The sequence below is a fragment of the Dendrobates tinctorius genome, unplaced genomic scaffold (assembly GCF_039654945.1).
Source record: "Dendrobates tinctorius isolate UK_male_01 unplaced genomic scaffold, ASM3965494v1 ptg000019l, whole genome shotgun sequence".
Lineage (NCBI taxonomy): Eukaryota > Metazoa > Chordata > Amphibia > Anura > Dendrobatidae > Dendrobates > Dendrobates tinctorius.
The window spans coordinates 61,058,156-61,082,413 of record NW_027361687.1 but is presented as its reverse complement, the minus strand read 5'-3'; the positions used below and the strand labels follow the sequence as shown (position 1 = coordinate 61,082,413).

Sequence of the window (24,258 nt, the reverse complement as noted above, 5' to 3'; positions counted from 1 at the left end):
TATTTGAAGTCGGTGGATTGCACAAAGAGCGGGGGGGGGTGAACCCAGTGCAGGAGCGGGTTACCCCTGGTGGTGCAATGGTATACTTGGTTAAGGTGGGTCCCAGCTGTGCTGGGTCACAGCGGGACATGTTAACGTGGGACCCTGCTGTGCTCGGTCACAGCGGGGCATGTTAACGTGGGTCCCTGCTGGGCTGGGTCCCAGCAGGACATTGGTTGGGCAACACTCGGCTGGGTGTCCTCGAGCCGGTGTGGTGCGGCTGAGGGCACGTGGTGGAGCTGGTGTTGCAATCATGTACAATGGGTTTTGCAACACTCGGCTGGGTGTCCTCGAGCCGGTGTGGTGCGGCTGAGGGCACGTGGTGGAGCTGGTGTTGCAATCATGTACAATGGACTCTTCATTTACCCCCCCTCCTTTTGCTTGTGGTTATGTTTATGGAATATTTCTACGTTTATGGATAAAATGTTATTGCTTGTTTGGTGTTAATAAACGGGGCTGCTGTGGCCTTTTACATCCAATGTCACGCAGTCGTGTCTTATTTAAGTTAAGAAGGGGTAAGTGTGGGTTTTGGGAGGGGTCATTACAGTGAAGCCGTCAGTCAGACTTTCCTAAGTCAAGGCTTGTCCCACCTTGTATATTTATGTCCCTTAGTCCTCTTTCACACATCAGGTTTTCGGCTTCAGGCGCGATCCGGCGCTTTTGACTAAAACCGGATCCGTCGAAATGCAATGCCGGATCCGGTTTCCCCCCCATTGACTTGCATTAGAGCCGGATCGAGCCGGATGGCCATGCGTTTCATCCGATTTTCGCCGGATCCGGCAATGTGACGCGATCCGGCGTCTGGAAAAAACGGTGACTGTAACGCTTTTTGTATCCGTCGAAAAAGCCGGACACGCCGAATCCGGCGTGTCCGGCTTTTTCATACAATGAAAGCCTATGAGCGCCGCAATGCGCCGGATCCGGCGACGGCCGGATCCGGCGGCCGGATCCGGTTTCTTTGATCTGAGCATGCTCAGTAGCTCTGCCCACAGGACATATATAAAAGCAAGACAATGGGACCCTCAGCCACACCCAACATGCCACCCAAGCCAAGAACCAGGAGCAGGAGAAGGCAGCAGACATCTGCAGCAGCAGCACCATCAGCACCACCCCAAAAGGAGCAGCATGCTGAACAACGGGAGGGGAGTCCAGCAGCAGATGAGAGACGGTAATTATCAAATCCCCCATTCCTCCAAACTAGGGCTATGGAATATCAAGATATTCATTGGCCCTTTGTTTCTCTTTATTCAACAGCCGCCCAATAGATGCAGCAGCAGCAGCAGCAATGGCAGCAGCAGAAACACCACCCACAGCCATGGAGTCTGGCCATGAGGAAGACAGCACATCTTCTGGGAGCCCTCCCTCGCATCGTCAGCGTTTGACGGTAAGTTTTTATTTCCAAAATCCATCATCTCTGTAATATATGTGTATTCATTGCCTTTTATTTCAAAACAGGAATCACAAGATGAAGAGGAGCTCCCAGAAGAAGAAGGAAGGGGTGGACAGACACTTGGAGTGGGCTCACAATTGGTAAGTTTTTTGCATCAAACGCAGAAACACAACATCACACTACACACAACACATAGAAAACAATGTTCTGCAGACCACACACAGCAAACAAATGCCTACATCCAAAGACATAACATTTTTTGTTTTCTTCTCTAGTCTTCCCAATCTGGTGCTCGGCCAAGAGGTCCTCGCAGTGCCTCCCAGGGTCGTCGGCGACAGCAACGCGGTGGTCACCAGCGTGTAAGTATAAATATTTTTGCTTTGTTTTTTTTGCACTTTTTATTTCATTTCTTTTGTGGAGGCTAATTATGTTATTTTTGTCTTTTTCTTTAACAGCCTTCACAGCGTGCTCCCGACTCTGACGGTGAGGATGGAGGGATTGATGTGGACCGCCTCATCGATCTCGTCAGAGAAAGGGAGCCGCTCTGGAATATGGCTGACCGACGCCACGCTGACCTGATCGTTACCCGACGACTCTGGGAGGAAATCTGTTCGCTCCTTGTGGACCGCTGGGAGGACCTCGAAGCTCGGGCCCAGATTAAAGAGCGTAAGTATATACAGTACCGGTTGCTTGATTTAAACCAGTGTTTCCCGAACTCCAGTCCTCGTGGTCCCCACGGATCATGTGTTCAGGATTTCTATTTACTTTGGAAATCCTGAAAACATGACCCCCGGGGACCATGAGGACTGGAGTTTGGGAAACACTGATGTTGTATACTAACCACTTTGTCCTTTCTCGTTTCAGGGGAGAGAATTGTGAAGCGGTGGCGGTCTGTGAGGGATCGTTTCAAGAAGGAGTTCAATAAAGAGATGCGGGCCCCGAGTGGATCTGGAGGACGCAGGAGCAAGTACAAGTACGCACGAGCCCTGTCGTTCCTCCGGGAGACAATGCTCACCAGAAGGTAAATATTACACACCACAAGTGACAAAAAAATGTTTAGATGTAACTTTTTTTTTTCAGCCAGGGCCATACCATGTCACTATTTTAATTGTTTTTTTTTCTCTTTATTCCACAGCACGGTGAGCAGCACTCGGGAGCCTGCACTATTGGACCCTTCTGAGGCGATCCCTGAGGAGACCGGCACCGAGGGACACTTCGACCGCCCCGGTACATCTGCACCTTCCCAGCCTTCCCACACATTCGACCCATCTGTCCCATCCACCAGCACAGGAGCATCGTGGCCGCCTACATTACATGAAGCTGCTGGTGAGGAGATCGCTTTCCCTTTACCCCACCCTTCTGCCCCTGCCACCTCTAGTACACCTGCGGGTACTGGGCGGCAGCGGCAGAGGGGTCAGGAAAAGACTTATGCGCCAGAGTTCTTGCATCTGAATGCATCTTTCCAGAACTGTCTAAAAGTCTTGTCAGAGCAAATCTCCGCAGGCTATCAGCAGATCAACTCCAGCATTCTGGAGGTGAAGACACTTCTGCAAACCATGCATTCAGAAGCAAGATCTTCGCCAAACCACACCTTTTTCAGGTCTGTTGTGGAGCGCATGGAAACGCTCTCTCCTGCCCAGCAGATGCGTGTAATGCATTCATGCCACGCTGCTCTCCAGCAAGTTACCTCCCAACCTCCTCCTCCCACCACAGTAGTTCCTCCACCTGCACCCCCTCCAGCCACTTTCCATCCTCCCCCTCCTATTACATCTACACCCCCTCCAGCCACTTTCCATCCTCCCCCTCCTATTACATCTACACCCCCTCCAGCCACTTTCCATCCTCCCCCTCCTATTACATACCATCCACCTCCCCAGCACCATCCACCTCCCCAGCACCATCCACCTCCCCAGCACCAGCAACCTCCCCAGTACCAGCAACCTCCCCAGTACCAGCAACCTCCCCAGTACCAGCAACCTCCCCAGTACCTGCAAACTCCCCAGTACCAGCAACCTCCCCAGTACCAGACATCTCCCCACTTCCAGCAACCTGCCCCGTACCAGACATCTCCCCACTTCCAGCAACCTGCCCCGTACCAGACATCTCCCCACTTCCAGCAACCTGCCCCGTACCAGACATCTCCCCACTTTCAGCAACCTGCCCCGTACCAGACATCTCCCCACTTCCAGCAACCTGCCCCGTACCAAACTCCTTCCCCATACAACTTGCCATCAACATCATCTGCTCCTACAGTCCCTGCCCAACCCTCCACTCCACCACCCACCACCTCTTCTGCTTCCCACATGTCCACCCATTCTGTAGTTTTTTCCACACCTTCACCTCTAACTGTTCCTTCCCCACCACGATCCCAGTCCTCTCTCCACACTCCCAGTGTCGAAGTGTCCCGCAGCCCCTCCAGCAGTATTTCCACCACACACTACACAGATTTATAATGTGTGTATTTAAATAAAAATGACCAGTTTTATGGTTTCAAAGCTTTATTAAACAAGTTTATTAAAATTTTAAAAAAGTTTACTAAAAAAAACATTTTTCAATAAAAGTTAAATTATTTTACACTGGTTGTCTGTCATTTCTTTCTGCGGTGAAAAAGGTTAAATACAGGGTATTTAAAAGGTGAAATGGTATTCAAAACTAGGTATATAACTGTGGGTAAATTTTAGCTTTTTGCCACAGTTGTGTTCCTGGTTGTGTTTGAAGCAAAGTATTTCACCTAAAAAGTTGTGTTTATTGTTGGTGATTTCATAACGATGTACACAACTTTTGTTAAAAGGTGAAATACTTTGCATAAAACACAACCAGGTACACACCTGTGGCCTAAAGCTAAAAATAGAGACCATGACAAGATAGCCAACTTTGGTTGGCAAAGGTATATACTGTTGGTACAGAAGGTACACAAGTTTGGTTGGGCACAAATCTTTCACACTCTGTCATCCTGCCAGTGTACTCTGCCTTGAGGTGACATAAAGTATAGTGCAAAATTGTCCCTCATTACTGAAACCGTCACAGAACTTCTAGTGGTAATGTCATGGTAATCTTGCAAGGTGGTTTCTTCAGAGGTGTCCTCAATGGAAATGGGTTCCTTGCAGATAACAAAATTGTGGAGTACTACGCATGCTTTGATCACCTCGTCCACAGTTTCTGTCTTGAGGTTGATCGCAGTCAATAGGACCCGCCATTTGGCTGTCAGAATACCAAAGGTACATTCAACCATTCTTCTTGCTCTTGTGAGGCGGTAATTAAAAATGCGTTTTGGTCTTGTCAATCCTCTGCTAGAGTACAGTTTCAAAAGGTGTTCTGACAGCTGGAAGGCTTCATCCCCTACACAGACAAATGGCATAGGTGGACCAGATGTTTGCGGCAGCGGTCTAGGTGGTGGGAACTGGAAGGTGTTTCCATACAGTTTACGCCCCATGGCAGACAGTTTGAAAACTTGAGAGTCATTGGAGCGGCCATAGGCCCCAATATCAACCGCAATAAATTTGTATTCCGCATCAGCGATGGCCATGAGGACAATTGAAAAATATTTCTTGTAATTGAAATATTCCGATCCCGATCCAGCTGGCTTTACAATGCGGATATGTTTCCCGTCCACAGCGCCCAAGCAGTTGGGAAATTGACATATCTGTTGAAACTTGTCAGCAATTTCAATCCACCTCTCTGTTGTGGGCTCTGGTAAAAACTCTTCAGCTAAGGAGTCCCACAGTGCACGGCATGTGTACTTCACTATTCCAGATATGGTGGAAATCCCGAGTCTGTACTGGAAATGCAGTGACGAAAGGGATTCTCCAGTTGCAAGAAATCTGTGGGGAATTAAAAAACAATAAATTAGTTTTAAATCACAGCATTACATACCAAAACTGAGCTATAACACTTGGAGATACAAACTACCACCAACAAGATTGCAGTGAAAGTGTGCTCTGATGCGATCACATCCAATAAATGTGGCTTACCTTAAAGTCACCATCAGACGCTCTGCAGGTGAAACAGAGAAGCGGCAATAGGTGTCCGCTTTTCTTATGAGGCGTGCAATGCGCTCCACCAAGTAATCAAAATTCTCCATTTTCATCCTAACATATCCAAAAAATGTATCCGGGTTTCGTCGAAGGTCCATGCAGAGTGTAGAATAGACCCCACGCGTCATTCTCTTGGCTGTGATGGGGTGGATCCACAAACGTCGTCTACGATGCCTGATGCGCTGCTGTCTCGCTCTCTCCTTCTAAAGAACAATCAACCTCAAACGATTCGCCTCCGCTATAAAATCCGCCAAATTCTTCAAAATATTTCCAATGACAACATCCATCTTCGCCAGTAACTTGCTCTTCTCTCCAACCTGCACTTTCTCCTCTACAACCTGTCAAAGAAGGGCTGTAGGAACATGCTATATATAGTTTTCCAGTAGCCAATCCCGTTCGGAAGGCCACAAGGGTCAATTTTAAAAACCGGATCCGGCGTAATCCGTCGAAAAACGGATAGAAAAACGGATGAACCGGATGAGACGGATCCGGTTTTGTCTGTCAAGAAAAAGACGGATCTGGCAGAAAACCGGGTCCGTCACATCCGGTTTTACTAAACATTTGCCGGATCCGGCGTTCCGGCACGACGCCGGATCGCGCCTGACGCCGAAAACCTGAAGTGTGAAAGTAGCCTAAGATGGGGTTCACACCTCCTTGACACGCACCTAAATAGAAAATAAGAGAAGGGAGAGATGGCTGCCTATGCGCCAAAGAAAGTAGCCAAGGAAAGAGGCAGCAAAACAAGTGCAACTGTCCTTATATTTTCATCTTTGTTTCTCTGTTTTTTCTTACATTTTTAAGAATCGAAGCGCATATGCTGTTGCATCTAATAACCAGCCTTTTTCATCGGTGTATGAGTTGGCTGGTCCTTGCAGAGACGATGCTCAATCACAGAATATAAGCAATGAGGAGACCAGAGTGTGTAAGTAACATGCTGCCCTAATCTAATATATAATTACCTTGTAATGTCTTCACATCCTGTTCCGTCCAGATGTGTCCGGATCCCAGAATTCCAAGCAGCGGAAGTTCACCGACCGCCATATTGGGACACACAAGTGATGGGTGTCTCAATATGGAAACTGCTGGTGGTACCAGCCTCTTGCGCGTTACCACAAGCGGAACACCGTTGCACCATACACACATGCACACACACTGTATATGCCATACGCAACACACACACACTGTATACGATGTACGCACCACACACACATACTGTAAACGCCGTACGTACCACACACACACACATGCTGTATACACCGTACACACACACTGTATAAGCTGTATGCACCACATGCACTGTATACGCCATACGCACCACACACACTGTATATGCCATATGCACCACACACACTCACACACACACACACACTGTATATGCCGTACACAGCCTCTTGCTTGGTAACACCAGCGGAACACCGTCGCAAACACGCCGCCGCCAGGATCAGTTGAATGATTCACTGACCGCCTCCATCCTTGTACAGGAGGAGCGTATGCGCAGTTTTAATGTGACTGCCGCTATCTGTCTGCACAAGGATGGCAGCGGTCTGATTTACTGCGCCTGCGCGAATTCCACGCAGGTGCAGGGAATCATTCGGCTGATCCCGGCGGCAGATGCGCGACGTGCCTACAGGCAGAGGAAGCCGGTCACATTAATGGGTTTTCCCACAAACGAAAGTTAATTTTAAAAACTGTCTGTGTCTGACCATGTACGGAGCATACCACATCTCCTGGGCAGGGGATGAAGCAAAAGACAATACTGACTGTAACACCCGGTCCCTGTCCTGGCGCGGCGCCAAGGTCTGCCACCGTTACACCTGGTCCCCATCCTGGTGCTGCGTCCAGGTCTGCCACTGCCCCCCGCTCTGGGCACTCACCTCCAGCCTCGCACGCTATCCTTAGGCAGCACCCGGCCTCCTCTGGGTCTCATGCTGCTGCTCTACGTTCAGTCTCCCTCCTGCATCCACCTCCTGGCGTCCTGTCGGCAGATCTGTAACTATAGCAATTAGGGCACGCCCGCCCGCTCTCCTGCCTTCTTAAAGGGACAGCGTGCATTTTTCAAAAAGTGCAATTAACCAATGGCAGCGCACTGGCTGCTATTTCTGGCCTCTACTCCATAGGGAGAGCGCCGGAGCAACGAGTATCAATCATTGCTACATCCGGTTCTCTTGCTAACCTGTCTGCGCTGCGTCTGCAGTCTCTGTGCATTCTCTAATGCTATCTGTCTCCACAGAGTATCAGTATCCTGTGCTCCCTGATTATATCAGCAACCATCTGGGCGAAAGCCATCCCGTTCCGCCAACAGCCATCCGAGTCCGAGGACTGTGTGAAGGTCACTGGAACCAACTACCTACCAACTACCCGGATCCAGGACCCGTCTCATTACAGACTCTGCTGTAACTACTGTTATCCCTTTTGATCCCGCTGGGACAGCTGCCACGTGTCCGGGGTCTAACTGGAGGTAGCACCTGTGTCCTCTGGGTATTCCATTCTGGCCCTGTCTGAGGGGCTTTACGATGGGTACCCGGGGCTCACTAGTCACGCCCCCTTCGGAGCCCTCCAGACCGTGGTCCCGAGGTTCCACTTTAAAAATAAAAAACGGATGTGAACTTCACCATCTCTGCCTCCACTTCCATTCGTTACAGATTGCTCCGGCCATGGAATCTGCTGGACCCCAGAGGCCTCTGACTATGGAGCTGTGCCAAGAGGTGACCCGCTTAAAAGATCAACAGGACAAGATCACGTCTTATCTACGTAACCTGTCCACCCGCATGGATTCTCTGCTGAACCCGGCTGCTCCTGATTCATCTATCAGCACCCAGGTACCTGCTGTCACGGCAAGCAAGGGTCCTCACCTGGCGGCTCCTCCCCGCTTCCATGGTGATCCCACTCAGTATCGGGGTTTTCTCAATCAGTGTACCCTACATTTCGAAATCTTGGGGCACATGTTTGTTTCTGACCGTGCCAAAGTGGGCTTCATTATGTCACATCTGGCAGGAGAGGCTCCCGCCTGGCTAAACTGGCTAAACCCGTTATGGGAGAGAGGAGACCCGCTGGTTAATGATCTTCAATTCTTCCTAGAGACTTTTCGCAGGACCTTCGATGAACCTGGCCGGGCCACGTCGACCGCTTCTGCCCTGCTTCGTTTACGCCAAGGAACCCTCACGGTGGCTCAGTATGCTGTTCAGTTCCGTACCCTCTCGTCTGAGTTATCTTGGAACAATGAGGCCTTGCTGGCTACCTTCTGGGAGGGCCAATCTGGAAAAATTAAGGATGATCTGGCGGGACAGGACAGGCCTACCATCTTGGATGACCTGATTTCCTTGGCAACCCGGATTGACCTGCATTTTCAGGAGCGTTCCATGGAGATTAAGCGAGACAAGAGGTCCTACCACCTGGACTCTAGTTCTTCCAAAATGGCTACCTCATCCTCTTCTCCCAAAGCTATGGCGGTAGATCGACTAAGTCTGGCCAGCCACCGCCAGGAGGCGCGCCGCAAAGATGAAAACTGTCTATATTGTGGTAGTTCCGAACACCTGATCCGCTCCTGTCCAAAGAAGTTGGGAAACTCCTGTGGCTAGGCTCGGTAGGAGAGGCCACCCTAGGTAGAGAATGTTCCTCTTCTTCGTTGCAGATCTCGGTCTCCGTGACCTGTGGAGCAATAACATTTTCTGGACTCTGTCTGTTGGATTACGGAGCTGCCGGGAGTTTTATCCAGCAGACGCTTGTGGATCGTTACCACTTACCAGTTCAGGCTCTCCCTAAACCGTAGCGGGTGACCGGTGCCGATGGCCAGCCACTGACTGAACCCGTCCAGTTCCAGACTGAGCCAGTGGAACTCCGGGTAGGTCTTATGCATTCTGAAAGAATCCGTGTTCATGTGTACCCGGGTTTGTCTCACCCCTTGCTTTTAGGTTTGCCTTGGTTTCAGAAACACGAACCAGTCCTTAATTGGAGAACACGCGAAATTCTACGTTGGGGAGATTCCTGCACGGACCGTTGCTTAACCCGGATAGAACCAGTTTCACCCCCAGTCCAACCTGCTACCCTGCCTGGGTTACCATCCGCTTACTGGTCCTTCTCGGATGTCTTTGGGAAAAAGGAGGCTGAAAAACTTCCTCCCCAAAGGTCGTATGACTGTCCAATAGATCTTCTTCCTGGTACATCTCCTCCCCGTGGGAGAGTTTAACCTCTTTACCAGGCAGAGACTCAGGCTATGTCGGACTACATCCAGGAGAATTTGGCCAGAGGGTTTATCTGAAAATCATCATATCCGGCAGGAGCAGGCTTCTTCTTCGTGAAGAAAAAGGACGGATCCTTGTGGCCCTGTATCGACTACCGGGAACTGAACCAGATCACGGTAAAAAACAGGTACCCTTTGCCTCTAATTTCAGAACTGTTTGACCGTCTCTGAGGGGCCAAGATCTTCACCAAACTGGATCTCAGAGGTGCCTACAACTTGATCCGAATCAGGGATTGCGACAAATGGAAAACAGCCTTCAACACCCGTGATGGTAACTACGAGTACTTGGTAATGCCGTTTGGTCTAAGCAATGCACCCGCTGTTTTCCAAGAGTTCGTCAATGACATTTTCAGGAATCTGCTTTACACCTGTGTTGTTGTCTATCTGGACGACATTCTGATTTTTTCCACTGACTTGGTCTCGCACCGGAGGCAAGTACGCCTAGTCTTACAGAGGCTTACAGAGAACAGACTGTATGCCAAGTTTGAAAAGTGCCTCTTTGAACAATCCTCTTTGCCTTTCCTTGGTTACATTGTTTCCTCCACAGGATTAAAAATGGATCCAGAGAAGTTATCGGCTGTACTCAAGTGGCCTCGTCCGTCTGGGCTGAATGCCATACAGCGATTTCTGGGCTTCGCCAACTACTACAGACAATTCATTCCTAACTTCTCCACCCGAGTGGCGCCCATCTCAGCTCTGACCTGGAAAGGTACAAATCCCAAAGATTGGCCTCCTGATGCTCAGGAGGCATTTGTTTCTCTCAAAAAGACCTTTGCTGTTGCACCTGTTCTTCATCGTCCTAACTCTAATGAACAATTTTTTCTTGAGGTCAATGCTTCCTCAGTAGGTGCGGGAGCCGTACTAACCCAGAAATCGCCCACCGGGCGAATGCACTCCTGTGGTTTTTTCCAAGGTTTTTTCTTCCGCAGAGAGGAATTATTCCGTTGGAGATTGGGAATTGTTGGCTATCAAATTGGCTCTGCAGGAGTGGAGGCATCTTCTAGAAGGAGCTCTTCATCAGGTATCATATACACCGATCACAAAAACCTTGCTTACCTCCAAACTGCGCAAAGGCTGAATCCTCGTCTATCCCGCTGGGCTTTGTTTTTTGCTCGCTTTAATTTTGTTCTTCATTTTTGCCCAGCTGACAAAAATGTCGAAGCAGATGCACTTTCCAGAGCCTTCCTACCTCCTGATCAAGAAGAACCGCAGCACATCATTGAACCCTCAAAGTTAGTCACTGTCGCTTCTGCTGATCTTGCCCGGCTTCCCCCTGGGAAAACTTTCGTGTCAGCTTCTGAATGTACTCGTGTCCTTCGGTGGGGTCACTCATCCAAGTTGGCTGGTCACGCCGGTCAGAGAAAGACTCTGCAACTCATCTCCTGGTACTAATGGTGGCCTACTATGGCTAAGGACATTCAGGAGTACGTCTCAGCCTGTCCTGACGACTGATCATGACGATGAGATCTTGAGACAAACTAATCCAGTCTCTTACAAGCTGAAGTTTCCTACTTCCCTATGTGTGCAATGATTGATACTCGTTGCTCCGGCACTCTCCCGGAGAGGCCAGAAATAGCAGCCAGTGCGCTGCCATTGGTTAATTGCACTTTTTGAAAAATGCACGCTGTCAATTTAAGAAGGCAGGAGAGCAGGCGGGCATGCCCTAATAGTTTTAGTTACAGTTCTGCCGACAAGAGGTGGAGGCAAGAGGGAGACCTGTATGTAGAGCAGCAGCATGAGACCCAGAGGAGGCCGGCTGCTGCCTAAGGACAGCGCGCGAGGCTGGAGGTGAGTGCTCAGAGCGGGGGGCAGCGGCAGACCTGGACACAGCGCCAGGATGGGGACCAGGTGTAACAGTGGCAGACCTGGGCGCCGCGCCAGGACAGGGACCGGGTGTTACAGTATCCCCCTCTTCTTCAAGCCTGCGTAGAACCTTTTCTTTTAAGGAGAAGAGGAGCCTGGATGTTCTCTCTAGGCTCCCAAGATCTCTCCTCAGGACCAAAACCCTTCCAGTCCACCAGGTAGTAGGTATTACCCCTTACTTTTTTTACAGCCAGGATATGTTTTACCTCAAAAACATCATCCTCCGAGACAGGGTCAGGAGTGGTACCCGGATCCTTGAAGAAGAGGCTCAAAACTACTGGCCTGAGGAGAGAAACATGAAAGGAGTTAAGCGCACGTAGGGAAGTAGGCAACTTCAGCTTGTAAGAGCATGGATTGATTTGTCTCAAGATCTCAAATGGTCCGATAAACCGGGGACCCAATTTATAGGATGGCATCTTTAAACGGATATACAGTACTTTGAAGAGAGCCATACCTTGTCTCCTGGGCGAAAGATAGGCGCATCCAAACATCTCTTGTCCGCATGCCTTTTCATACGCTGGGAGGCTTTCTCCAGAGCAGTTTTGGTGTCCCTCCAGACCTTAGAAAAATCTTCGGAGAACGTATCGGCAGCCGGAACGCCAGATGATCTGGAGATGGGAAGAGGTATTCCGGGTTGCAGTCCAAAGACAATCTGAAAGGGAGACTTTCCACAAGATTCACTTACTTGGTTGTTGTAGGAAAATTCAGCCCAGGAAAGTAAGTCTACCCAGTCGTCATGATGCGCGTTGACAAAGTGACGCAGGAATCCAGCCAGGATTTGATTTGTCCTCTCCACTTGTCCACTGGACTGGGGATGGTATGCTGAGGAAAAATCTAGTTCAATTTTTACCAGTTTACAAACTGCTCTCCAGAATTTTGAGGTGAACTGGACTCCTCTGTCGGACAAGAGGTGGATAGGGAAACCATGGAGACGGAAGATGTGCCAGATGAACAGATCCGCCAACTCAGGAGCAGTTGGAAGACCGGGTAGCGGAATGAAGTGAGCCATTTTAGAGAAGCGGTCCACCACTACCCACACCACAGAACAGCCAGATGAGATCGGAAGATCTGTGATGAAGTCCATCGTGATGTGTTGCCAGGGAGCGGACGGAATTGGAAGAGGCTGAAGCCTACCTGCGGGTAGGTGCTTGGCCGTCTTGTTACGGGCACAGGAAGGACAGGCTGAGACGTACTCCTGAATGTCCTTAGCCATAGTAGGCCACCAGTAGTACCGGGAGATGAGTTGCAAAGTCTTTCTCTGACCGGCATCACCAGCCAACTTGGATGAGTGACCCCCACCAAAGGACACGAGTACGTTCAGAAGCTGACACGAAAGTTTTCCCAGGGGGAAGCCGGGCAAGATCAGCAGAAGCGACAGCGACTAACCTTGAGGGTTCAATGATGTGCTGCGGCTCTTCTTCTTGATCAGGAGGTAGAAAGGCTCTGGAAAGTGCGTCTGCTTTGACATTTTTGTCAGCTGGGCGAAAGTGAAGAACAAAATTAAAGCGAGCAAAAAACAAAGCTCAGTGGGCTTGATGAGGATTCAGCCTTTGCGCAGTTTGGAGGTAAGCACAAGGTTTTAATAATTCCTCTCTGCGGAAGAAAAAACCTTGGAAAAAATCCACAGGAGTGCATTCACCTGGTGGGCGATTTCTGGGTTAGTACAGCTCCCACACATACTAAGGAACCATCGACCTCAAGAAAAAATTGTTCAATAGAGTTAGGACGATGAAGAACAGGTGCGACAGCAAAGGCCTTTTTGAGAGAAACAGAAGCCTTCTCAGCATCAGGAGGCCAATCCTTGGGACTTTTACCTTTCCGGGTCAGAGCTGAGATGGGCGCCACTCGGGTGGAGAAGTTAGGAATGAATTGTCTGTAGTAGTTGGCGAAGCCCAGAAATCGCTGTATGGCCTTCAGCCCAGACGGACAAGGCCACTTGAGTAAAGCCGATAAATTCTCTGGATCCATTTTTAATCCTGTGGAGGAAACAATGTAACCAAGGAAAGGCAAAGAGGATTGTTCAAAGAGGCACTTTTCAAACTTGGCATACAGTCTGCTCCCCCTGAGCCTCTGTAAGACTAGGCGTACTTGCCTCTGGTGTGAGACCAAGTCAGTGGAAAAAATCAGAATGTCGTCCAGATAGACAACAACGCAGGTGTAAAGCAGATTCCTGAAAATGTCATTGACGAACTCTTGGAAAACAGCAGGTGCATTCCGTAGACCAAACGGCATTACCAGGTACTCGTACTGACCATCACGGGTGTTGAAGGCTGTTTTCCATTCGTCAGCCATCCCTGATTCGGATCAAGTTGTAGGCACCTCTGAGATCCAGTTTGGTGAAGATCTTGGCCCCTCAGAGACGGTCAAACAGTTCTGAAATTAGAGGCAAAGGGTACCTGTTTTTTACCGTGATCTGGTTCAGTCCCCGGTAGTCGATACAGGGCCGCAAGGATCCGTCCTTTTTCTTCACGAAGAAGAAGCCTGCTCCTGCCGGATATGATGATTTTCGGAATAAACCCTCTGGCCAAATTCTCCTGGATGTAGTCCGACGTAGACTGAGTCTCTGCCTGGGAAAGAGGGTAAACTCTCCCACGGGGAGGAGATGTACCAGGAAGAAGATCTATTGGACAGTCATACGACCTGTGGGGAGGAAGATTTTCCGCCTCCTTTCCCGAAGACATCCGAGAAGGACCAGTAAGTGGATGGTTACCCAGGCACGGTAGCAGGTTGGACTGGGGGTGAAACTGGTTCTATCCGGGTTAAGCAACGGTCCGTGCAGGAATCTCCCCAGCGTAGAATTTCGCCTGTTCTCCAATTAAGGACTGGTTCGTGCTTCTGAAACCAAGGCAAACCTAAAAGCAAGGGGTGAGACAAACCAGGGTGCACATAAAAATGGATTCTTTCAGAATGCATAAGACCTACCCGGAGTTCCACTGGCTCAGTCTGGAACTGGACGGGTTCGGTCAGTGGCTGGCCATCGACAGCAGTCACCCGCAATGGATTGGGAAGAGCCTGAACTGGTAAGTGGTAACGATCCACAAGCGTCTGCTGGATAAAACTCCCGGCGGCTCCGGAATCCAACAGACAGAGTCCAGAAAATGTTATTGCTCCACAGGTCACGGAGACCGATATCTGCAACGAAGGAGAGGAACGTTCTCTACCTAGAGTGGCCTGTCCTACCGAGCCTAGGCACTGGAGTTTCCTGACTTCTTTGGACAGGAGCGGATCAGGTGTTCGGAACTACCACAATATAGACAGCTTCCGCCTTTGCGACGCGCCTCCTGGCGGCAGCTGGCCCGACTTAATCGATCTACCTCCATAGCTTCGGGAGAAGAGGATGAGGTAGCCATTTTGGAAGAACTAGAGTCCAGGTGGTAGGACCTCTTGTCTCGCTTAATCTCCATGGAACGCTCCTGAAAACGCAGGTCAATCCGGGTCGCCAAAGAAATCCGGTCATCCAAGATGGTAGGTGTCATGATCCAGTGTTGGATCTGGCGGTATTAAAAGCACAAAGTGAACTTTTTTTTACTTTGGTTGAGTTCAAAGGTGTTTTGACTGTCCCCGGTGGTGGTTAGCGGTATCGCACCATAGGTTTAGGTTAATGTTCACTTAATTAGGGATCAGGTGTGACTCCCTATAAAGGTGTGCTTAGGGGGTTCACTCACCGCTGGTGATATTTCCTTCTGAGTTGTTGGAGAGCCTGGTGGAAGGATGGAGCGGGATAGGAGTCCTGCGCAGTCAGCCAGAGAGGATGAGTGCCAGCTAATGGTGTCTGCAGGAAGGACTGGCATGGCTTGGTGGAGTCGCAGTTTGTGGTGTCGGCGGGAAGTGCGGGCATGGCTTGGAGGAGTGGTGACTTGGAAGAGAGTTGCACTCAGCATGCTCTACTTGGTTGCTGAGAACTGGACTCGAGCATGCTTGGAGTCTTGGCAGAGGCTGGACTCATCTTGGGACTCTGTGTACTGGACTGCTGCGGGTGGTGATGGACTCTGCTCCCAGGCTGCACGGTGGTGACGGATCCAGTTATGTGATGGATCAGGGTGGAGGAGAAGATGCACACAGGTGGTGGGCTCTGTTGCTAGGAGCGCATGCAACAGAGCAAAGATAAGTGGTGTTTCCCCTGTGTTGTCTCTTTCCTCATGTGTGTTGTTGGTGCAGTGGTGGGATTAGTCTCCGCACCGACCTATTCCCTAGTGAGGGTTTAGGCTCAGGGCGAGCAAGGGCGTTAAGGTACGCGTGCGGCGACAGGTGCGGAGCCTGTTTAGGGAATGTGAGGAGTGTGGGGACACTGGCTCAGGGGAGTGCAGGAGGTTTCCATTTTCCCATTCCCTATCGCAGGGCCCACCATTGTTAAAGTTACCCAGGTTCCCCCCTTATTATTTAAATGCGCCTTACTGGAGGCGGTGTTTCCAGATATATGTATGCATGGCGTGTAATACTTAAATCCGCCAGGTGGAGGCGGCGTATCCACCTGCACGCTTTATTATTTAAATTCGCCCCACTGGAGGCGGTGTATCCAGGGTCACGTGTGTTATGGGTTCGCCTTGCGACATCATCTGCGTCCTGACACACGTGATCATGACAGTAGGCCTGTCCCGTCCCGCCAGCTCATCCTTAATTTTTCCACATAGGCCCTCCCAGAAGGTAGCCAGCAAGGCCTCATTGTTCCAAGATAACTCAGACGAGAGGGTACGGAACTGAACAGCATACTGAGCCACCGTGAGGGTTCCTTGGCGTAAACGAAGCTGGGCAGAAGCGGTCGACATGGCCTGGCCAGGTTCATCGAAGGTCCTGCGAAAAGTCTCTAGGAAAGATTGAAGATCATTAACCAGCGGGTCTCCTCTCTTCCATAACGGGTTTAGCCAGGCGAGAGCCTCTCCTGCCAGATGTGACATAATGAATCCCACTTTGGCACAGTCAGAAACAAACATGTGCCCCAAGATATCGAAGTGTAGGGTACACTCAGTGGGATCACCATGGAAGCGGGGAGGAGCCACCAGGCGAGGACCCTTGCTTTCCATGACAGCAGGTACCTGGGTGCTGATAGATGAATCAAGAGCAGCCGGGTTCAGCAGAGAATCCATGCGGATGGACAGATTACGTAGATAAGACGTGATCTTGTCCTGTTGATCTTTTAAGCGGGTCACCTCTTGGCACAGTTCCATAGTCGGAGGCCTCTGGAGTCCAGCGGATTCCATGGCCGGAGCAATCTAACGAATGAAAGCGGAAGCAGAGATGGTGAAGTTCACATTCGTTTTTTATTTTTAAAGTGGAACCTCGGGACCACGGTCCGGGGGGCTCCGAAGGGGGCGTGACTAGTGAGCCCCGGGTACCCGTCGTCAAGCCCCTCAGACAGGGCAAGAATGGAATACCCGGAGGACACAGGTGCTACCTCCAGTTAGACCCCGGACAGGGGCCAAAAGGGATAACAGTAGTTACAGCAGAGTCCGTAATGAGACGGGTCCTGGATCCGGGTAGTTGGTAGGTAGTTGGTACCAATGACCTTCACACAGTCCTCGGACTCGGATCGCTGCTGGCGGAATGGGATGGCTTTCGCCCAGATGCTTGCTGATATAATCAGGGAGCACAGGATACTGATACTCTGTGGAGACAGATAGCATAAGAGAATGCACAGAGACTGCAGACGCAGCGCAGACAGGTTAGCAAGAGAACCGGATGTAGCAATGATTGATACTCGTTGCTCCGGCGCTCTCCCTATGGAGGAGACGCCAGAAATAGCAGCCAGTGTGCTGCCATTGGTTAATTGCACTTTTTGAAAAATGCACGCTGTCCCTTTAAGAAGGCAGGAGAGCGGGCGTGCGTGCCCTAATAGTTTTAGTTACAGATCTGCCGACAGGACGCCAGGAGGTGGATGCAGGAGGGATACCTGAATGTAGAGCAGCAGCATGAGACCCGAGGCTGGAGGTGAGTGCCCACAGCGGGGGGCAGCGGCAGACCTGGACGCAGAGCCAGAATGGGGACCCGATGTAACAGTGGCATACCTGGGCGCTGCGCCAGGACAGGGACCGGGTGTTACAACTATATACGGAACTAAACCGTATTAATGTTTTGACTGCCAAAGCACAGTCATATAGGTAACGTTCAAACCAGGGAGACAAACACCTGAATCTGACAGGTCCCTGTTCACATTTAGGAAAAACCCTTTTCTGACCCTATTCTGTCCCTTCCTGAGCATGGCGGTTGGCACTCTGTGATGCCGTGGCGGCCCCACTTGATGGCAGCTTACCCTGATTGTCCTTAGCAGCTCCTAGGATTGGTAAAGTAGCAGTTCCTTAAGGAGTAAAGGAATCACACACAAAACAGATGCAACCAAAGCAATCTACAGCAAAGTGAATGAATACAACAAAGTCTATCACCAGCAAGAAACACCAGAAGGGGAAGGTATTTAATGTTGCACCTGAAAGGTGATAGGACAGACAGAGTAAATTGAAATCACCTGTTACCCAAAACCGGTAGAACTGAAACACCCAAAGAAAAGGTTTATCTCTTGTGGCTCAGAGAAAGGAGATGCCGACCACAGAATCCAGGGTTCGAATCCAGAAGAATGACAATTATTTATACCAGGGCTCTCAGTTACTTTTTGCAGTGACTCTCTGCTATATAAGGAGAAGGACCAGACTGTCCATCAAGAATGTGCTGGGTCTGACTGATCACCAGTGAAATGGATCCCCATATGCCGTGACAACCATATCTCCGTGCAGCATATATAATGTCAGCCGAGACCGTATTATAAGTCCCCATATTACTGATACAGTGATGTTGTTCACTTGGGGAATATTATTTTCCATACTGAGAGAACTGACGGAGGCAGCTTCAAAGCGTTGCTTCAGGAAATAAGACATTAGCCACATCCTCTGATTTTCAAAGCACGTCTCGTTACAATACAACCTGCATAATACAGTGTGGAGGTGAATGGCTCCACCGGCGCAGCTACTAGTATCTGAGTGATTGTCTCCACTGCTGGCAGGGGAGGAATCACCGGATGCAGGCAGCAGCATAGTTCCCATTTGTTTTCTTTGAATGTCAGTGAAGTCCTGTACTATTCACAAATTCCCTGGTAATGTACACTAAGCAGCCATAACATTAAAACCACGGAAGGGTGAAGAGAATAATATTGTCAGGTGACAATGGCGTCTTTATTGGGTGGGATATATTACGCAGAGAATGATCAGTCAGTTCTTGTTGGAAATGAGAAAATGAGTAAGTGTGAGGATCTGGTAGACTTTCACCGTGGCCAAGATGTGATATTTGGATGAATGAATCAGTGCCTCTATAAAACAGTGGGTCTTTGGGGGTGTTCCCAGTATACGACAAGTCTTGTCAGATGTTCTTTTTATACTTCAGGGTTTGTGGGGCGTTCCTGGTATATGGCGGTCTTGTAAGATGTTCCTGGTATACAGCAGGTCTTGTGGGGTGGTTATGGTATACGGCAGGTGTTGTGGGGTGTTCCCAGAATTCATCAGATCTTATAGGGTGTTCTCAGTATATGGAAGGTCTTGTGGGGTGTTCCCGGTATATGGTAGGTCATGTAGGTTATTTCCAGTATTCCATAAGGCTTGAAGGGCGCTCCTGGTATACGGCTGGTCTTGTGGGGTGTTCCCTGTATATGGCAGGCCTTGTGGGGTGTTCCTGGTATACAGCAGGTCTTGTGGCGTGTTCCCGATATATGGCAGGTCTTATGGGGTGTTCCTGGTATACGGCAGGTCTTGTAGGGTGTTACCTGTATACGACAGGTCTTGTGGGGTGTTCCCTGCACACGGCAGGTCTTGTGGGGTGTTCCTGATATACGGCAGCTCTTGTGGGGTGTTCCCTGTATACAACAGGTCTTGTGAGGTCTTCCCAGTATACGGCGGGTCTTGTAGAGTGTTCCCAGTATACGGCGGGTCTTGTGGGTTGTTCCTGATATATGGCAGATCTTGTGGGGTGTTCCCTGTATACAGCAGGTCTTGTGGAATGTTCCCTATATATGGCAGGTCTTATGAGGTGTTCCTGGTATACGGCAGGTCTAGTGGGCTGTTCCCTGTCCACTGCAGGACTTATGAGTTGTTTCGGGTATACCTGAGAACTTGTGGAGTGTTCCTGGTATACAGCAGGTCTTGTGGGGTGTTCCTGGTATACAGTGGGTCTTGTGGGATGTTCCCGGTATATAGAAGGTCTTGTGGGGCATTCCTGGTATACAGCAGAGCTTGTGGGGTGTTCCTCGTATACAGCAGGTCTTTTGGGGTGTTCCTGGTATACAGCAGGTCTCGTGGGATGTTCCTGGTATAAAGCACATAATGTGAGTTGTTTACGGTATACCTGAGGACTTGTTGGGTGTTCATGATATACAGCAGGTCATGTGAGTTGTTTCCGTCATTCAGCAGATCTTGTGGGGTGTTCCCAGTATACAGCAGGTCTTCTGGGGTGTTTATGGTATACGGCAGGTTTTCTGGGGTATTCCTGGTATATGGCAGGTCTTCTTCTGGGGTGCTCCCAGGATATGACAGGTTTTCTGGGGTGTTCCCAGTATACATTGGATAGTACATACCGAATCGATCTAAGGAATGACATCCGGTGAACGAACAGCAAGGTGATGGGCATCAAAGGTTCGGTGTGAAATTCAAGACACCAGTCTGGTCTGATCCTATAGAAGAGTGACTGTACCACAAATTACTGATAACTGTATGGGGCTATGTCAGTGTGCCCATACATGTACACCACCAAAAGTGAGCAACAAAACTGGACCATGTAGGTGGCTCGATTCCATGAACCCAAGAATACACTTTCAAAGTGGTCCTCTTTTCTGAAGGCATTTTCCAGTTCTCCTTTCCACAAGGAATCTAAGCAGCAACACCGTCCCCCACCCTCCCTCAACAGTTTAGTGCTAGAGTTCCTCTTTACTGCATATTATTAGTCTGTACATAATAATAATCGTTGAATGTTTTTTTTCACTATTTCAGAGAAAAGAATCATCAGACTTTTCAATAGGTGAACCAAAAACGGATGTTGGACCAAACGGCACTACTAACAAAAAAATCCATGAAAATAGACTCCATGTCCAGAACTCATGTGTAAAAAGTTTGAAAAATGATACTTTTTTCTTTTTTTAATGCATTTTATGACAATTTTTATATGTAATTTATTGTGGAAGCAAATAAAAAAATATATACTTTGAAAAAGTATTAAAAGAGGGGAATAGTGGAATTCCATTTTATATTCGGAGGCAATGATTGCCCCTGCATTATGTGACTAAGTATCTGCTCAACCTAATTAGATTCCTTGGTAACGGGATCAGTAAGAATGTATGCAATAATCCAGTCATTGGGATCCTCTCACAGCACAAAGTAGACAATTCCTTGAACAGTATGATGGGACGTCTCCTATGCTATACTATTGAGCCGTCCTTTACTGTACACTAGCTTGTGACTTTTTGCTATGGTTTATGTCACAATTTTGCATAAAGTTAAAAAAAATCCTATATACAAATGAGTTCCTGTGTGGTTAGATGTTGTACGTTACACATCACAATCACAGATGTTCCTGCATGTTTGATGTTTATTAGTGGCTGTAAAAGTTTCCTTTAACTTTTTAGACACATGACATTTTTATGTTAAAGTGAATCTGTCTGGTCCCCTGTGCCCTCAACCCAGCAGCGTTAACATACATAGTGTATGACTAAACTCCCTGCCTAATATCAATACATATCAGCCGACAGCACTTCAATAGGGAGATGCCCGTTCTGGTCCAATGGCCCAATTGGAACAAATACCATCAATAGAAAGAAGGAGCAGCATCCCATCCAGGTGATTATAACTTTTCAAAAGACTTTATTCTGCCATGATGCAACATTTTGACCTTTGCAGGTCAAGCATACAAAATTCAGAAAATGGCGGCCTTATATAGTGTGGTGGCACATGCCCACCAATCACATACAGGGTTCGGCCTCCTTTTATCAAAATACAGAAAATATACATAATAATGCGTAACATTTCTCAATAACATATCCATAGCTTAAAATCACTTCAATTATATACATAATTCATCAAATTTTACAAAAAACAAGACATAAAACATACAGATAGCAGAAAATATCCGGTAACGTGCAATAATGTGTTGATATAGCAACCACAAACCAATCACAACTCACCCCAAAGTGTGTTTACATCTTAATCCAATCATCATCTATTTCTCACTTATGTCCACAGAAAATCCAGTTTCCTCATGGCACTTTATTACTTGTTACAGGGGATGCCATTCATTCCTCAGCCTCCTGTGTACCCGCGCATGCGCAGTGGACTGCCGACGTCAGCAGGCACATGACAAAGTCATGTGACCATTCACTGACACCGCAATCACAGCGAACAAAACAGGCATAAAGAACATCCATTCATTACCACGGTGATATAATCACCCCATATTCGTAACTGTGCTTAACGCACCTACGCATCGGAACGTCATCCCTGCAAGCGGCCACCCGATCGCTCACAGGCACAGCGATCCACATGCTGGCACACTCAGACTGTGTAAGCGTCCTCTCGCTGCCAAGGTGATAAACATCACCTGACCACATCCCCACAATGCTGACATAACTCTTAAAGGCACACTATAATATCAAATCCATGACAAAAAAAATATTGTGCTCAATATCATATAGGAACAGAATACAAATAATACGCATAACTGGTATATTGGTGTGTTTTTAAATATGCTAAATTCTCGGTTCTTAATCTTCACATGACTCTGTGGAGAGAAAAGGAGACATGGGAAAATATATAAACAATCAACAAATAGTATTCAGATCCATATTCCAGGCTCCTCACTCCCCATAATCTGCGAAAAATACCTATAAAATAGAAAAAAAAAATTTAGAACAGAATACCAAAACTATAATAGTGATGTAATCTACCCCACTTAGGAAAGGAAAAACAAATTTTAAGACATGCGCATCTGTAAATTGTAATCCAAATTCTGGCCTCTTGGATGCAACGTACCAAGAGTTGAAATCCATTTTAATTCTTTTTCTTCTAACCCCTTTCTGACGCCGCCGATCGCTTAGACGTACTATCCCGTCCACGGTACCCGGGCCCCTATGACCGGGGACGGGACAGTACGTCTAAGCAGCGCTCCGGGGGGGGGGGCGCCGCTGATCGCGGCCGGGTGTCAGCTGATTATCACAGCTGACACCCGACACTATGTGTCAGGGGCAGTCACGGACCGCCCCCGGCACGTTAACCCCTGGCACACTGCGATCAAACATGATTGCAGTGTACTGGGGGATTAGAGAAGCATCGGCAGGGAGGGCGCTCCCTCCGTGCTTCCCTGAGACCACCAGAGCAGCACAATGTGCTGCGCTGCTCCGACAGTCTCCTTCCCTGCAGGTCCCCGGATCCAAGATGGCCACAGGGGCCTGCATGGAGCCTGAATCAAATAGTACCTGGGTGGTTGGGGGTGCCGTGCAGACATAAGCGACTCAGAATCCACTGTTGGTTGACTGGCGCCTAGTGCATGACCAGGCACATTTAAAGTGACTATGGTGTCACTTCTACTATCACACTGAATGCGATTAACTACTATACTGCAGCCTGTTACTGATGAAGGCCAGTGATGCCAAAACGTCTATTATTTTCTGGCTGCATTGAAAAATACAAAACATATTCTAGAAGTTGAGTGCCAAGTTTTCTTTATTATTTCTGTATATTAAGCTGACAGCCTCTCTGGAGAAGCAATGCTGCACCCAAGGATAAGTCTCTCAGCCACTCTCAGGGGCTCTGGCCTGTCACAGTGGGCACAGGGGCTGCGTGAACGGGTCACAGTCTCTGCATAATCAGGGGAAAAGCCTTGTCTGATCAACGGGGCTTTCGCATTCACGTACTCACAGGCAATGCTATCTATATCACGTCCTTCTGTCTCTGTCTCAGTACTCTGACCGGGAATCCTCTCTCTTCTGGTACGCGGCGCTGCAGCCTGCTCTCTCTGTGGTGTGCGCTGCTCTGGCGCGCTCTGCTTTCGCGCCCTCAGCCTGCTCTTCTTCCGGTCCACCGTCCCTTCTCCTCCCCCCCCCCTGCTCCTGACAGTCACGCGGTGCAGTCGGTCCAGGTCAGTAAGTCTTCCCCCGGAAACCCTGCTGCCCAGCTATGTGGTTCTGGACATGGAGCAGGGGAGGTAACCCCCTTCTGTCTCTTCTTGCTCTTCACCCCCTTACAGGTAAACAAAAAGGATGGATTTTTGGGTACGGATCTGTTTGTCAAGAATACCGATAGAAATAATTTGCTTCTATACAGTAGTAATCACCTTAGAAGAATGATTGACTCCCTTCTGTGGTGCCAGCTACTTCGGGTTCGAAGTATTGTATCGGATGAGGAGACGGTGGATTGCAGATTGGATAAAATGTGTAATTAGTTCATTGTGAGAGGGTATCCAGAAAAAGAGGCTTTCAGATTTAAGGAGAAGGTGAAAAATTTGACAAAAGAGAAGGTCCATAAAAAACGAGCTGGTTCTACTATTAGGCCTCTTTCACACATCAGGTTTTCGCCGTCAGGCGCGATCCGGCGCTTTTGACAGAAACCGGATCCGGCGAAATGCAATGCCGGATCCGGTTTCCCCCCCATTGACTTGCATTTGCGCCGGATCGCGCCGGATGGCCATGCGTTTCATCCGGTTTTCGCCGGATCCGGCAATGTGTCACAATGTGT

General features: G+C 49.0%; 1 protein-coding gene across 2 annotated transcripts in view; it reads left to right on the top strand.

The window, feature by feature from the left end:
• The window catches only part of LOC141082995 (signaling lymphocytic activation molecule-like), a 358,176-nt gene extending 337,472 nt beyond the window's left edge, over positions 1–20,704 (top strand). For both annotated transcript variants that reach the window (XM_073567113.1, XM_073567112.1), the window contains exons 6-7: positions 6,265–6,385; positions 20,527–20,704. In XM_073567113.1, the coding sequence (XP_073423214.1) occupies positions 6,265–6,385; positions 20,527–20,528 (123 nt within the window). In that variant the 3' untranslated portion in view covers positions 20,529–20,704. The remainder of the gene's footprint in view (positions 1–6,264; positions 6,386–20,526) is intronic.
• The last annotated feature ends 3,554 nt before the right edge of the window (positions 20,705–24,258 follow it).